General features: G+C 33.6%; 1 protein-coding gene across 6 annotated transcripts in view; it reads right to left on the reverse strand.

Annotated features, from left to right (window-relative positions):
• STAG2 (STAG2 cohesin complex component) overlaps nucleotides 1-13,378 on the reverse strand; it is a 120,277-nt gene that overhangs the window by 20,051 nt on the left and 86,848 nt on the right. For all 6 annotated transcript variants that reach the window (XM_081221285.1, XM_081221288.1, XM_081221284.1 and 3 more), the window contains 4 exons: nucleotides 9,604-9,696; nucleotides 7,124-7,298; nucleotides 2,728-2,867; nucleotides 1,161-1,262 (listed from right to left, as the gene is read on the reverse strand). In XM_081221285.1, coding sequence (XP_081077411.1) covers nucleotides 1,161-1,262; nucleotides 2,728-2,867; nucleotides 7,124-7,298; nucleotides 9,604-9,696 — 510 coding nt within the window. The remainder of the gene's footprint in view (nucleotides 1-1,160; nucleotides 1,263-2,727; nucleotides 2,868-7,123; nucleotides 7,299-9,603; nucleotides 9,697-13,378) is intronic.

The following is a 13,378-nucleotide window of genomic DNA, read 5'->3' on the forward strand; positions in this document are numbered from 1 at the left end:
TTATTTTTGTAAAATAAGATTTCATGTAGGCATAAAAAAGATTAGGAAGTCAAAAATTAAAACATTGCTAAGTGAAAAAAATTAAGGATAAGTTGTATTTTTTCTAGTTTTCCTATAATATTTTCTAAACTTTCTACAGCAAACAGCTATTATTTTACACCAAAAGTTATTTAAATGCCGCCTTTAAAACCTTTTAACTTCTATTAATTTTAATAAAGAATATCAAAATATGCAAATCAAATTAAGAACTTTCATACCTAGATTTCTAAAAAGCAAGAAAGTTTATCAAAGTGAAATGGGTTGGGTTATGTTCTGCATGCATTTGATCTCTACAGACAAAAGTATACTAAGCAAATGATTTTTGCCTAATTAAACCTGCCTTGACACAGCCAAAATGAAAATGACTGGTACCTTTTGATTATAAGGTCGATAAATGCTCATTAAAATACATGTGCAAATGTACAAAGAATAAAGTAAAATTCACCTGAAACCTACCAAAGCAAGTTAACCACAGCTAACATTTTGGTGATTATTTTTTCCAAATAGGTACACAGAGATGTGCACAATTTTATAGAGATGCTATACTGCAATCTTTTTTTATTCTCAAACTATATATTGTAGAGATCTTTACAAATTAATGAATACAAACCTACACCAATTTTAAGTGCTACACAGCCACTGCAGAGATATACTACACAATATATTCATCTAATATCCTATTGCCAGGCATTTGGATTATTTTCTAATTTCTTGCTATTATAAATAACTTGGTAATGTATAATCTTCTACACTCATTTTTGCAAACTTATCCTATTACCACTGTGGACGAACTTCCAGAAGTAGAACTGCTGCCTCAAATGGCATACACATTATAAATCTTGACATATATTGCCAAACTGCCTGCCAGGAAGGTTGAACCAATATACCTTGCTGACAGAACCTGTCTCTCCCATACCTTAGGCGGCTATAGGTTTTGCCAATCTTGCCAGTCTCAAAGCAAAAAATGATCTCACTTGTACAATGTCTACTAGTGAGATTATTTTTCATTTCCACTTTTATGAACTATCTATTGCATCCTTTGCCCAGTTTTCAACTGTTACCCTTGAAAACTATTAAGTGCTTATTTTGTTAGCCTAAACCTGGTATTCTTCATGTCTTACCTGTTGCAAACTGAGAATAAGGGTCTTTGCACACTGAATTTTGTCTATCTGCCTTGTTTTACTCATTGTTTCTTTGATGATATCGCCATAGTCATTATAATACTAGAAAAGAAATTTGTACAAATTAGGCCTTTGTCTCTTAAAACTATTGGACAATAAGACTAATTTTAGGTTAGTCACATAAGCATATCACAAGAATGTTATTTGGCTAGAATTATGCCTTCAAAGACACGAAAGAATGTTACTAAAACTTCATTATAATCTTTAAACACATAATCCCTAACATCAGTAAATTCAGAAATATCAGACAGTTAAGATCTAATCACATTAAGCTCCACAGTTGGTATTAAGGAGGTGTATTGTTTAACAATAATTAAGTTATACAGATTTTCAGAAATAAAACAAAGGACAGAAACAAAGTTCTTGTGCTCTTTGTGAACTATTAAGACAATGAATGTAATCAGTTACTTTCATAACTTATTCATTGCTAATGACATGAAGTTCATGAGCAGTTTCCAAATTTATTGATTTGGCTTATAGAAACTAACAGCCTGTTAACAACATTTAAAAGAAAACTTACTGTATGTGACATTTACATTACACTGCACAGGAATTTTTTTTCTAATTTAAGATCTTGTTTCAAAATGCATACATTAACAACTACCAGAGATAACAGGATAACCATGCTCCTGTATGACTAACAAAATTGACTTTAATCTAGAATACCTAAGTCTAAAAGTTTAAAATTTGCAAAATGACTTCAAAAACAACCTTAGTTAAAAAAAAAAAATCTAACAAGTATTAGGCCAAATAACTTAAGTTCCAAAGTACTTTATTAATGGTTCTATCATATAGGAAAGTATTCTGAAGAGATAATTAACTAGGTTTTGATAAATGTATTACGTATTTTATCCTGTAAAAGCAAAAGCTTTAAAAAAGTTTACATTTATAATTAGATTTTACTTGAAAAAGGCTTACAGAAAAATCATCACATCGTATTTAGTCACATTCTGTTAGTACAATCAACAATATCCTTTCTACTACTACTTAAAAGTTAAAGAATCTCACATATATTTATGACAATTTGTGAATAACCCACTGTGACTCAAATCAGATTTTCAGAGCTTAAGGAACCTTAGCTATCACAGTGGAACAGATGAAGAAACTCAGGACACAAAAGGTACTGAATTACTCAAGGTCACAAGCTGCATAGTAACCAAGCCAAAACTGTATTATCTAGTTCTCTGACTCCTAAACACTTTTTTATGTTACATCAAGCAGGGTAGGGACACCATCCTGTTGTTTTAAACTAAATCACAAAAGCAATTTCTATTAGTGACAGTTAACCTAAGACAAGCTGTTTGCAATATTCCAAACACAAATGAACTCAATAAACCCAAAATGTCCATTAATGGAGGATCAGAGGTATGAGAAAATTTACTGAAAATGTTAAATATTTTAAGAGATTTCTTTTACACTAGAAAAGTAATTTACTATTAAAAAATTCAATGGCAACCAAACGTAAAAGCGACTTAAAAATATCTCGCTATCCATTTTTCAACTTTACCTTCATATACTGCTTAAAGATATCTGCAGCTGTATTCATCTCCACCACAGTATATACAATTAGCTTACAAAACGCTGCAAGTAAATTTCTCCTTTTGTGCAGAGCTTCAATTTTACTGGCTTCATCTTCCTGCTGACCATCTGGGGAAAAAGGTTTCCAACATTAAGCCATCTGTATTTTACTTCAGTCTTGTGTGTGTGTGTGTGTGTGTGTGTGCGCGCGTGCACGCGCGCGCGTGTGTATGTGCATGCGTGTGTGTGTGTCTGTGTGTGTATCAAATTCAATATAAAACATCTTTATTTTGGAGAATTTGAAAAATAAGGGAAAAAACATTTAAATAAAATAAAAATTATAATCACTCAATATCTTCATGAATGACCAGCCCATTTATTCCAACACACAAAATTTTTGTGATGTCAAATCAGAAGGCTGTTTAGTGAACATGGAACAGGAACAAGTGTAGTGAGTGAGAGGAACTGATGTTTAGTGAAATCAGGCTAAGCTTGCCTAACACATTAATCTACTTCCCTAGCAGGATAGTTTGACGATGAGACCTGCATATTCAGTATCTGTTGAGTAAGGCTCTTTTTCTCTAGGGGCAGACAACCTCAGAAATTCTCCTATCCCTTCTAAAGATGACCCCACCCAACCTCAAACCCAACTTTTATTGACAGATACTTTCTTTATACATATTACAGATATTCAGTTAGACTGGCCTAGAAACCATTCTGTCTTTTTAAGGTAACTTCACATATACCTGCTCTGATCCATTATGTGAGATCTTGATATTCAGTTATCAAAGGGGCAAAATTATTTCCAAATTCATAGTTGAGAAAGCCAGATTACAGCCTCCAAGTGCTGCCAAAGGATTTTCAAATTATTTGATACTGTGCATAAAATTGTAACGAAGCCTTTTACATAAAAAGCTATGCAAAGAATTTTCCTCTTGACAAATTTTACAAATGAAATTACTTACATAAAAAATACTGTGTATAAAGTAAGAACTCTTTCTAAACAAGTATTTATTTTACCCTGTCTCTGATAATCCTTGATAACTGCTAGTAAATAAAAACCAAATTTTAAGAATAGGAATTTGTTTAAGACAGACCATCCGAAAAGTTTGTTATCAAAAGTGCCTATTCCAGAGTGCCAGTCATTTGCTTAGAAACCTAAAATATACTGTTCATTCTTTTAAAAGAGTACACTAAACATACAAGCTAACTTTTTCTTAATGACTCTGTGATTATAATGGATTTCTACACAATATTGTTTCCAATCATTGTTTGGTACTGTTCTCAGGAACCAGAGGGATACAGACTTATTCCCCCTACAGACTAAGTTACCCAGATATTAAGAGATTTTTGAGCCCTGATTTTTAGGTTTCTTCACTTTTTACTTATCAAAAATTAGCCACCTTTTTCTCTTGTGGGGATTAAAGAATGTTAGAGAAGTGTCTAACACACTGGGCCTTCCATAGATGTCAGTTGCCATTATTATTACGTGTTGCCAGTGCCTCTAGAAGCATTCCCTATTTTATTCTCCCCTTCTAGTCTGATGTGGGCTAACAAATCAAATAACCATGGGTCTACAATACCAGGGGTTAGATGAGTATGAAAAGCAATGGAAACTATCATATGTTGCTGGTGGGAGGATAAAAGAATAAAACCACTTTGGAGAATAATCTGGCAACTTGTGGTCAAGTTTAAGATGCACACAGACTATATAATCTAGCAATGCCACTCTTAGGTATACAGGCACACCTCAGAGATATTGCAGGTTTGATTAGACCACCGCAATAAAGGAAATACTACAATGAGTCACATGAATTTTTTGGTTTCCCAGTTCATATAAAAGTTATGTTTACACTATACCGTAGTCTTACTAAGTGTGCAATAGCATTAAGTCTAAAAACATGTACATAAGTTAATTAAACACTTCATTGCTAAAAAATGCTAATCATCTAAGCTTTCATGCGAGTTGTAGTAGTAACATCAAAGATCACTGATCACAGATCACCATGACAAATATTATAATAATGGAGAAGTTTGAAATGTTGCAAGAATTACCCAAAAAAAGACACAGAAACATGAAGAGAACAAATGCTGTTGGAAAAATGGCACCCACAGACATGTGTGATGAAGGGTTGTCACAAACCTTCAATTTATAAAAATACACAGTATCTACGAAGTGCAATAAAAGGAGGTATGCCTGTACACTAGAAAAGCATGTGTTCAAGGAGATAAGTATGAGAACATTTTTGTAACACTATTTATAATAGGAGAAAAGATGGAAACAACCTAAATGTTCATCAATATGAAAACAGATAAAGTGTGGTTAATTCATATCACATAATATTCAGCAGTCAGGACGAATAAGCTATAACCACATGTCAATACTGACAAATTTCACAAATAATGTTAACTCAAAAAAGCAAGATGAAAAATAAAATGTTCAACATGATATCATTTATGTGGAAGCTAGCAACAGAAAATAAACTATATATTGTTAAAAGATACATAAATTCCTAGTAAAATAAAATTAAAATGCAAAGGCATGATAAACAGCAAATTCAGGATAGCAGTTATCTCTAGGGAAAAAGAATAATGGGATGGGGAGGGATACAAACAAGGGCTTTCTTTTGTATCTATCTATTCCTTTAAAAAACAAATCTGAAACAAACAGAGCAAAATTTGACAAATGCTGGTGGTTGGTATATACAAGTGTTACATTTTATTCTTTTCCACAGAACTGGAATACATTTCATTTTTAAAGTGGAAATAGAAAAACAGGAAGTCCAAGGAGGTAAGACAAAGTGTAATTCCAGGAAGCTCCCAGAAAATTTAGGAGGATTGGCAAGCTTATTCTCATTCCTATTTCCTATGATCTAAATGAAGTTGAGGTAGTCCCCAACTAACAAAAGGGTTATAAACCAAAACCAATTTTGTATCAGTTTTGGGAATATAACTATGTTTTCCTATAGAAGTTTTAAAAACTCCTACTCATCTTTTAGGATCCATTTCTGATGTTAGCTTATTTCAATGGTGTTCTGACTCCTATAGAACAGTTAGAACTTCCTCTACATGCCCACCAACACTTTGTAGCTACCTCTATTACTTATCAAATTACATTATAATTACTTTTTTTAGATGTCTTTTCCACTTGAATTGAATTCTTAAAGGAAAAGACCATGTCTCATTTTTTTGATATTCATAGCATCTAGTATACTGCCTGCTGACCAATAAATGTCAAATGAATGTTAAAAATAAAGTGTAACTAAACCAATAGCTGAAAGTGAATGGTAGAAAACTGTAAGTATATAAACTTTAGTACATGGATTTTGATATCTGTTTTGGCTACTTAGGTTTCTCAATTCTGTTCTGGTTAAGTTTTTAATACTTGAGAACAAAGTTCTCTATTGATAAAAAAAAAATAAGCTACAAGCCATGTCTAGAATTATATATAGTTAAAAGCTTTGCAGTGATGTGTCAGTTTATGTATGGACATACACATACTGATGTTATATATCCTTCAAGTTTAACTTCAAATTGGAAAAAAAAAACCCAGAAGAAGTCACCAAATACTATATGTTTTTCCACGATTTCTTGTTCAAGTAAGGCATCTGTGTATGCAATTAGGGTGCGAAGAGTAACTTAACACTAGGCAAGGCTGGCTTGATTATTTACCTGTAACATTCTGTACTGCCCCAGACTTTTACAGAAAAATTATGCTATGAAAGTATACAACAGAAAGGTCATTTAAAGAAACACTTTAGGGCTTCCCTGGTGGCGCAGTGGTTGAGAGTCCGCCTGCCGATGCAGGGGAAACGGGTTCGTGCCCCGGTCTGGGAATATCCCACATGCCGCGGAGCAGCTGGGCCCGTGAGCCATGGCCGCTGGGCCTGTGCATCCGGAGCCTGTGCTCCGCAACGGGAGAGGCCACAACAGTGAGAGGCCCACATACCGCCAAAAAAAAAAAAAAAAAAAAAGAAACACTTTATTCTGCTCTAATTACTTGAATATTGGTATTACCAATTATTAAGGGGAAAGAGAAGTAAATTTTGTTGAGTACCTACCTACTACATGCCCAGGCACGTATATACTAGTCACTTTGCTCAATTTAATTAACTTGTACAGTTCTGTAAGGTAGCTACAAATTAGAAAAACAAGCTCACAACTAGTGAGAAACAAAGATTTGATTCCAAAGCCTATGCTCTGTGATACCACACTGTCTTTACAATATTACAAGCAATGAACACAAATTGCACTGGAAAATGTACCTCTGTTTCATGTTTTAAGAATAAAATATCAAACAGTAGTGTAAAACTTTACATTGCTGTTAATTAAACTTGATTTATAGTAGATACACAGATTTAACAAAAAGATGGCAATAAAATTACCTGCACTGTTATTGTCATCATCCTGTTCAATGAAGACATGATCCAGAATAAAGCTGAGCAACTCAGACTGCAATGAAGAATCAGGGGTGTAAACTAATGGCTCTAACATGTCACGCCCTCCTGACATAATCTGATGGCTGAAGATCATCAAAATATCACATAGAATAGTGAAGGCCTAGTATAAAAAAAAAAAAAAAGAAAAAGAAAAAAAAAAGGATAGCATGCCATAAACCAAAGTTTCTCACGAACTGCCACAAGTAACTTACATATTTAATGTGGAAATAAAACCCAACTTTCTATATTTGAAACTCATAAGAAAAAGCAATGTCTAGTATTTTCCTAAGATTTTAAAAGTGAAGACTGTAATTTTTTCAACAATAACTACTGATATTTGCATTGTGATTTACTAACTACAAGATAATTTCACAAATATTCTTTTTAATTTTCAGCAATTTTCTTTTAATTTTTTAAATGATTTGTACAATATGTTAACATCATCAGAACATGCAATCAGGATTCAATCTCAGGTTTTCTGACTCCAAACTCCACCCTTTACACTATATATACCACAATATCTCATGGTATACATTCTCAAATATCAAATAGTGTATAAACTTGGTACCATTCTTTTCTTCTATGGAAGAAAACGCTTATACCAAGAAGATGAATATCTCCTAGAAGATCTCTTAGAAGAGAGATCACAAAATCTATAAGACTTCTTAAGCACTTTCATTGTCAGTATATGTGATGATTAAGTAAAAAAAACATAACCAAGTGTGGGTCTGCTTACTAATCATCAGGCAAACCTGACAGTATAATAAACATAAGGCTGAAGTGGGACTTCCCTGGTGGTCCAGTGGCTAAGACTCCACGCTCCCAATGCAGGGGGTCTGGGTTCGATCCCTGGTCAGGGAACTAGATCCCGCATGTCGCAACTAAGAGTTCGTATGCCACAACTAAAGATCCCACGTGCCACACCTAAGACCTGGCACAGCTAAATAAATAAATAAACAAACAGATAAATAAATAAAGCAATAAAGCTGAAGTTATATATATATATTTTTTTGGATGAAGTTATATCTTGAAGAGCTTTATAAAAACTCTGCCAGGAGTTTTAAATAGGGTCAAACACTCGTAAAAGTAGTCAGAAGGTAACTGGAAAAAATTTAGTTATTTGTTGGGAAGTGATAAGGAAAATAAAATTTTGTGATCACAAAGTCAACAGAAAATTACATTTAATGGAAGACTACTACTAGAAGGACAATTATAATATAGAGTTCAAAGCAGATTTTAATAATAGCTTTGCCTTTTTGGAACTAACCACATTTATTTTTTCTCTATGCTTTTACCTCTTCTTTTGGTCTCTTCCTCTCATTTTACTACTATAGTAATAATTTATACCTATCAAGATATTTGAGTTTACAAAAGCTTTTGCAACATACACAGTAAGGATACACAGTAAGGATACACAGTGATAAGCGTGGTGACATTTACTAATTAGGTGAACTGACAGGTCTTGTAAGCTAACCAGGACATATTCCTGGAAGCTGTTAGGAAGACTAGTACACAGGCTATTTAATGACCAAATAATTAATCTCCAAGGCCTGAACAACAGATTATATATAAAGGAGATTACAACAATAACCCATAAGGAATTATGTGCTAACACTGTAAGAAATATGGACTATTAAGCTGAGTATCTTGGTGGCCTATGAAAATATATCAAGTAATACTTCATGTATTAAGTTTGGATCAGTGTATACTTCATTGAAACCCTATTCTAAGACATTAACTATAAACTCATTTTACTACCTTCTGAAATTTTGTCCCTCTTATCTGAATAGTAGAGAAGAAAATGTCCCAAGTCCTTTATTGTTACAGTTCAAAACTAAATAGGCTCTTGGTCCCAGGATCAGAAGTTATTTTACAGATGGGAAAACTACCCATGGCACCAAGTAACAATATATTTCCAGATTGAGAAGCTTGGCAGCAATGGAATCAAGAGGGCATATGGGGTGGGAAGGTAACACTCTGAAGACGGAAGTGATTAAAATTTTTATTTCAAAGTCCACATAAGAAAAAATAACTCACACAATCAGGATGGGCAGGAATGCCAACATCTGATAATACTCTCAGAGATAACAAAACCAGATGGACCTTTCCTCCCTGAGGCATACCTGTTATACTTGTTGCTTTCAGGAATAATTTATGTAACTGCATACACCTACTTTGTATATATGGGTCTGTTTACCATGTGTGGCATAAAGAAACAATAACACAGAATAACTGCAATATGCGGGTAATCTATAATGCTCCACATGGAATTAATGTTAATCTATTTTTTGAGCATGGTATATATACAGACAGATACAAGATATTTCTAATTTGCCCAATTTCAGTATTTCTTAAATTTTCTATATTAGTTCAGATATTTATTCAGAGTTGCTTACAAAAGACTGCTATCTATAGTAATTACTGACCTGTTCTTTAACAGTGGTATTCACGTTGGTCAGGTAATGCTGACATATCTGACAGAATACCCTCATCTGTTTCTTTAAACGCAGCAAGTCCTCCTTGAAAAAATTTAACATGAGCATTTTAAAATACTGTATTAAAAACTCATTCCATATTTAAGATATTTTAAATTACATAAAACATCGCCATATATTTAACTATGTTAACTCTGCTTGTACATTAGATTTAAATTCTTTATTATTTATCAAAAAGGAAAACAAAAACCACTTTTAAAATCTCAACAAATCACAGCCTTAAAAACACCAGGTATGTTCATGATAATTAGCTGACATTTAAAAATATTGTTTATATCATCTTTAACTCAGCCTTTTTCAATTTCCATTTCTCTGTTCATTCTGTAATACACTTAATTTACTATGTACTTAATATTGTAGGCCTAGTGCTTAAAATCCTCAGACTAGTAGTACATGCATATCATTAATGAATATATAAATACTGGTGGCGTAGTAAATATATGTTTTCACAAAGCTGAGTGTTAGAATATTCACTCAAAGCCAAATATCACCGTATAGAAAAAGCATCTGTATATAAGAATAAAATTTTATCAAAAAAAATACCAGGTATATTAACGGATAATAACCTATGTGATCTGGGTCCTTTAGAATGAGAAAACTTATATGACCATATATGGCTATCCATATAAATCCACTACCTCAGAGTGCTTAACAAGTAAAGATTTATGTTCCATCCTCACTTTGTAATTTGATGGGTGGCCGACTGATGAATGGAATGAAATAAATGATAAAAAAGGGACAGCATGTTTCATTTTTCATTTGTAGGATAGTGGTTGTCCTTTTTAAAAACAGAGAGGGACCAAAGAAAAATTCGTTTTGTGGTATTACTCCACTTAAGAAAAAAAAAATTTAAGTGTCTCATAAACCTACACTAAAAGGATGAATCTTTTTTTCTTTCTCTAATTTTTTTTTTAGGATTTCTTTTCTTTTTCTAAATATTTACATCAGTTAATTTAAAATAGAAAACTACTTTATAAAGATCAGCCACACTAATTTATTTAAGGCATAACCTCTGGCCCGTCTCCTGATAATGGATGCCAAACGATAGAGTATCAGTACACATTTGGTATATGTAATAGACAAGTTAAATAAAAACAGGTTTAACTTAGAGCTTGATTTGGTGAAGAAAACTCAACCAAGCTTCAGTAGAAATAATTTTTGCATTTAATAACCTTCATTTTTACCCTCTTTCCTCTACTAAAAGTATTACCTTTTATTCCATGTTAATTTTTAACTCAATGCTTTTGATTTAGGTGAGCAATCATATTTGCTAATACAGTCATTGTTCCTATTACAAGCTTGATATTGAATTAAAATTTTTGGGTGTCTAATAAAAAGTACACTATTTTAACAATAGTACTACATTGTCTTTTCAAGGGAGAAAATATCCATTTGTAGATATAATTGCATCTTGTGCTTAAAAACCTCAAAAAATTCTAAAATTATTCTGTGATTTTATGCAAAACAAACCGATTATCAAGAGGATTCCTTTTTAAGGAAAATAACTATGAACAGCTAATTCTATAGCTTACAGAAATTACTTAATATTTATAAAAATGTGCCCAATTAATATTTAAGGCAACATCTACTACTACAAGTATGAAGTTTAAGTTTCTAATTTACAAACGAAAAAGGCAATACTGTTTAGTTCAGTTACTAAACACATCAAGGATTACCACTACAGATAAAAATTCGAAAGTTCTATGACCTAGTAGCTGGCACATTACACTCAACCAGAAAGTGATTTATCATGAATCTGGAACATCAGTACAGAGATCCTGAGTATGAAGAAGGAGACCCCAAAACAATACAAGGCATAAGATCTAGGGACAGGTGGTTTGTCATAATTAATTAATATAACTCAATAGCTGTATCTGTATGTTTCAAAGGCTCTTGGTCATGATTTACAAAATCTGTAGTTCTTTATGTACCCAGCAATTTTGAGAATGATATGGAAATCCATAAATTATGCCACGTATAAATGTGAATTTTTAAATTTAGAATCATGCCCTAAACAAAACATATTAATGTTCTTTCACTGAATATACATCAAACTACAAATAACTATTTTTAAAAGTAAACATGCCTACAACGTGACACACCATATTAACAAATTGAAGGAGAAAAACCATACGATCATCTCAATAGATGCAGAGAAAGCTGTCGACAAAATTCAACATCCATTTATAATAAAAACCCTGCAGAAAGTAGGCATAGAGGGAACTTTCCTCAACATAATAAAGGCCATATAGGACAAACCACAGCCAACATCGTCCTCAATGGTGAAAAACTGAAACCATTTCCTCTAAGATCAGGAACAAGACAAGGTTGCCCACTCTCACCACTCTTATTCAACATAGTTTTGGAAGTTTTAGCCACAGCAATCAGAGAAGAAAAGGAAATAAAAGGAATCCAAATCAGAAAAGAAGAAGTAAAGCTGTCACTGTTTGCAGATGACATGATACGAGACATAGAGAATCCTAAAGATGCTACCAGAAAACTACTAGAGCTAATCAATGAATGTGGTAAAGTAGCAGGATACAAAATTAATGCACAGAAATCTCTGGCATTCCTGTACACTAATGATGAAAAATCTGAAAGTGAAATCAAGAAAACACTCCCATTTACCACTGCAACAAAAAGAATAAAATATCTAGGAATAAACCTACCTAAGGAGACAAAAGAACTGTATGCAGAAAATTATAAGACACTGATGAAAGAAATTAAAGATGATACAAAGAGATGGAGAGATATACCATGTTCTTGGATTGGAAGAATCAACATTGTGAAAATGACTCTACTACCCAAAGCAATCTACAGATTCAATGCAATCCCTATCAAACTACCACTGGCATTTTTCACAGAAGTAGAACAAAATTTCACAATTTGTATGGAAACACAAAAGACCCCGAATAGCCAAAGCAATCCTGAGAATGAAAAATGGAGCTGGAGGAATCAGGCTCCCTGACTTCAGACTATACTACAAAGCTACAGTAATCAAGGCAGTATGGTACTGGCACAAAAACAGAAAGATAGATCAATGGAACAGGATAGAAAGCCCAGAGATAAACCCATGCACATATGTTCACCTTATCTTTAATAAAGGAGGCAGGAGTGTACAGTGGAGAAAGGACAGCCTCTTCAATAAGTGGTGCTGGGGGGCCTCCCTGGTGGCGCAGTGGTTGAGAGTCCGCCTGCCGATGCAGGGGATACGGGTTCGTGCCCCGGTCTGGGAGGATCCCATATGCCGCAGAGCGGCTGGGCCCGTGAGCCATGGCCGCTGGGCCTGCGCGTCCGGAGCCTGTGCTCCGCAACGGGAGAGGCCACAACAGTGAGAGGCCCGCATACCGCAAAAAGAAAAAAAATAAAAATAAAAGTGGTGCTGGGAAAACTGGACAGCTACATGTCAAAGTATGAGATGAGATCACTCCCTAACACCATACACAAAAATAAGCTCAAAATGGATTAAAGACCTAAATGTAAGGCCAGACACTATCAAACTCTTAGAGGAAAACATAGGCAGAACACTCTATGACATAAATCACAGCAAGATCCTTTTTGACCCACCTCCTAGAGAAATGGAAATAAAAAAAAATAAACAAATGGGACCTAATGAAACTTCAAACTTTTGCACAGCAAAGGAAACCATAAACAAGACCAAAAGACAACCCACAGAATGGGAGAAAATATTTGCAAACGAAGCAAC

This window comes from Mesoplodon bidens, assembly GCF_964165515.1.
Source record: "Mesoplodon bidens genome assembly, chromosome: X".
NCBI classification, from domain to species: domain Eukaryota; kingdom Metazoa; phylum Chordata; class Mammalia; order Artiodactyla; family Ziphiidae; genus Mesoplodon; species Mesoplodon bidens.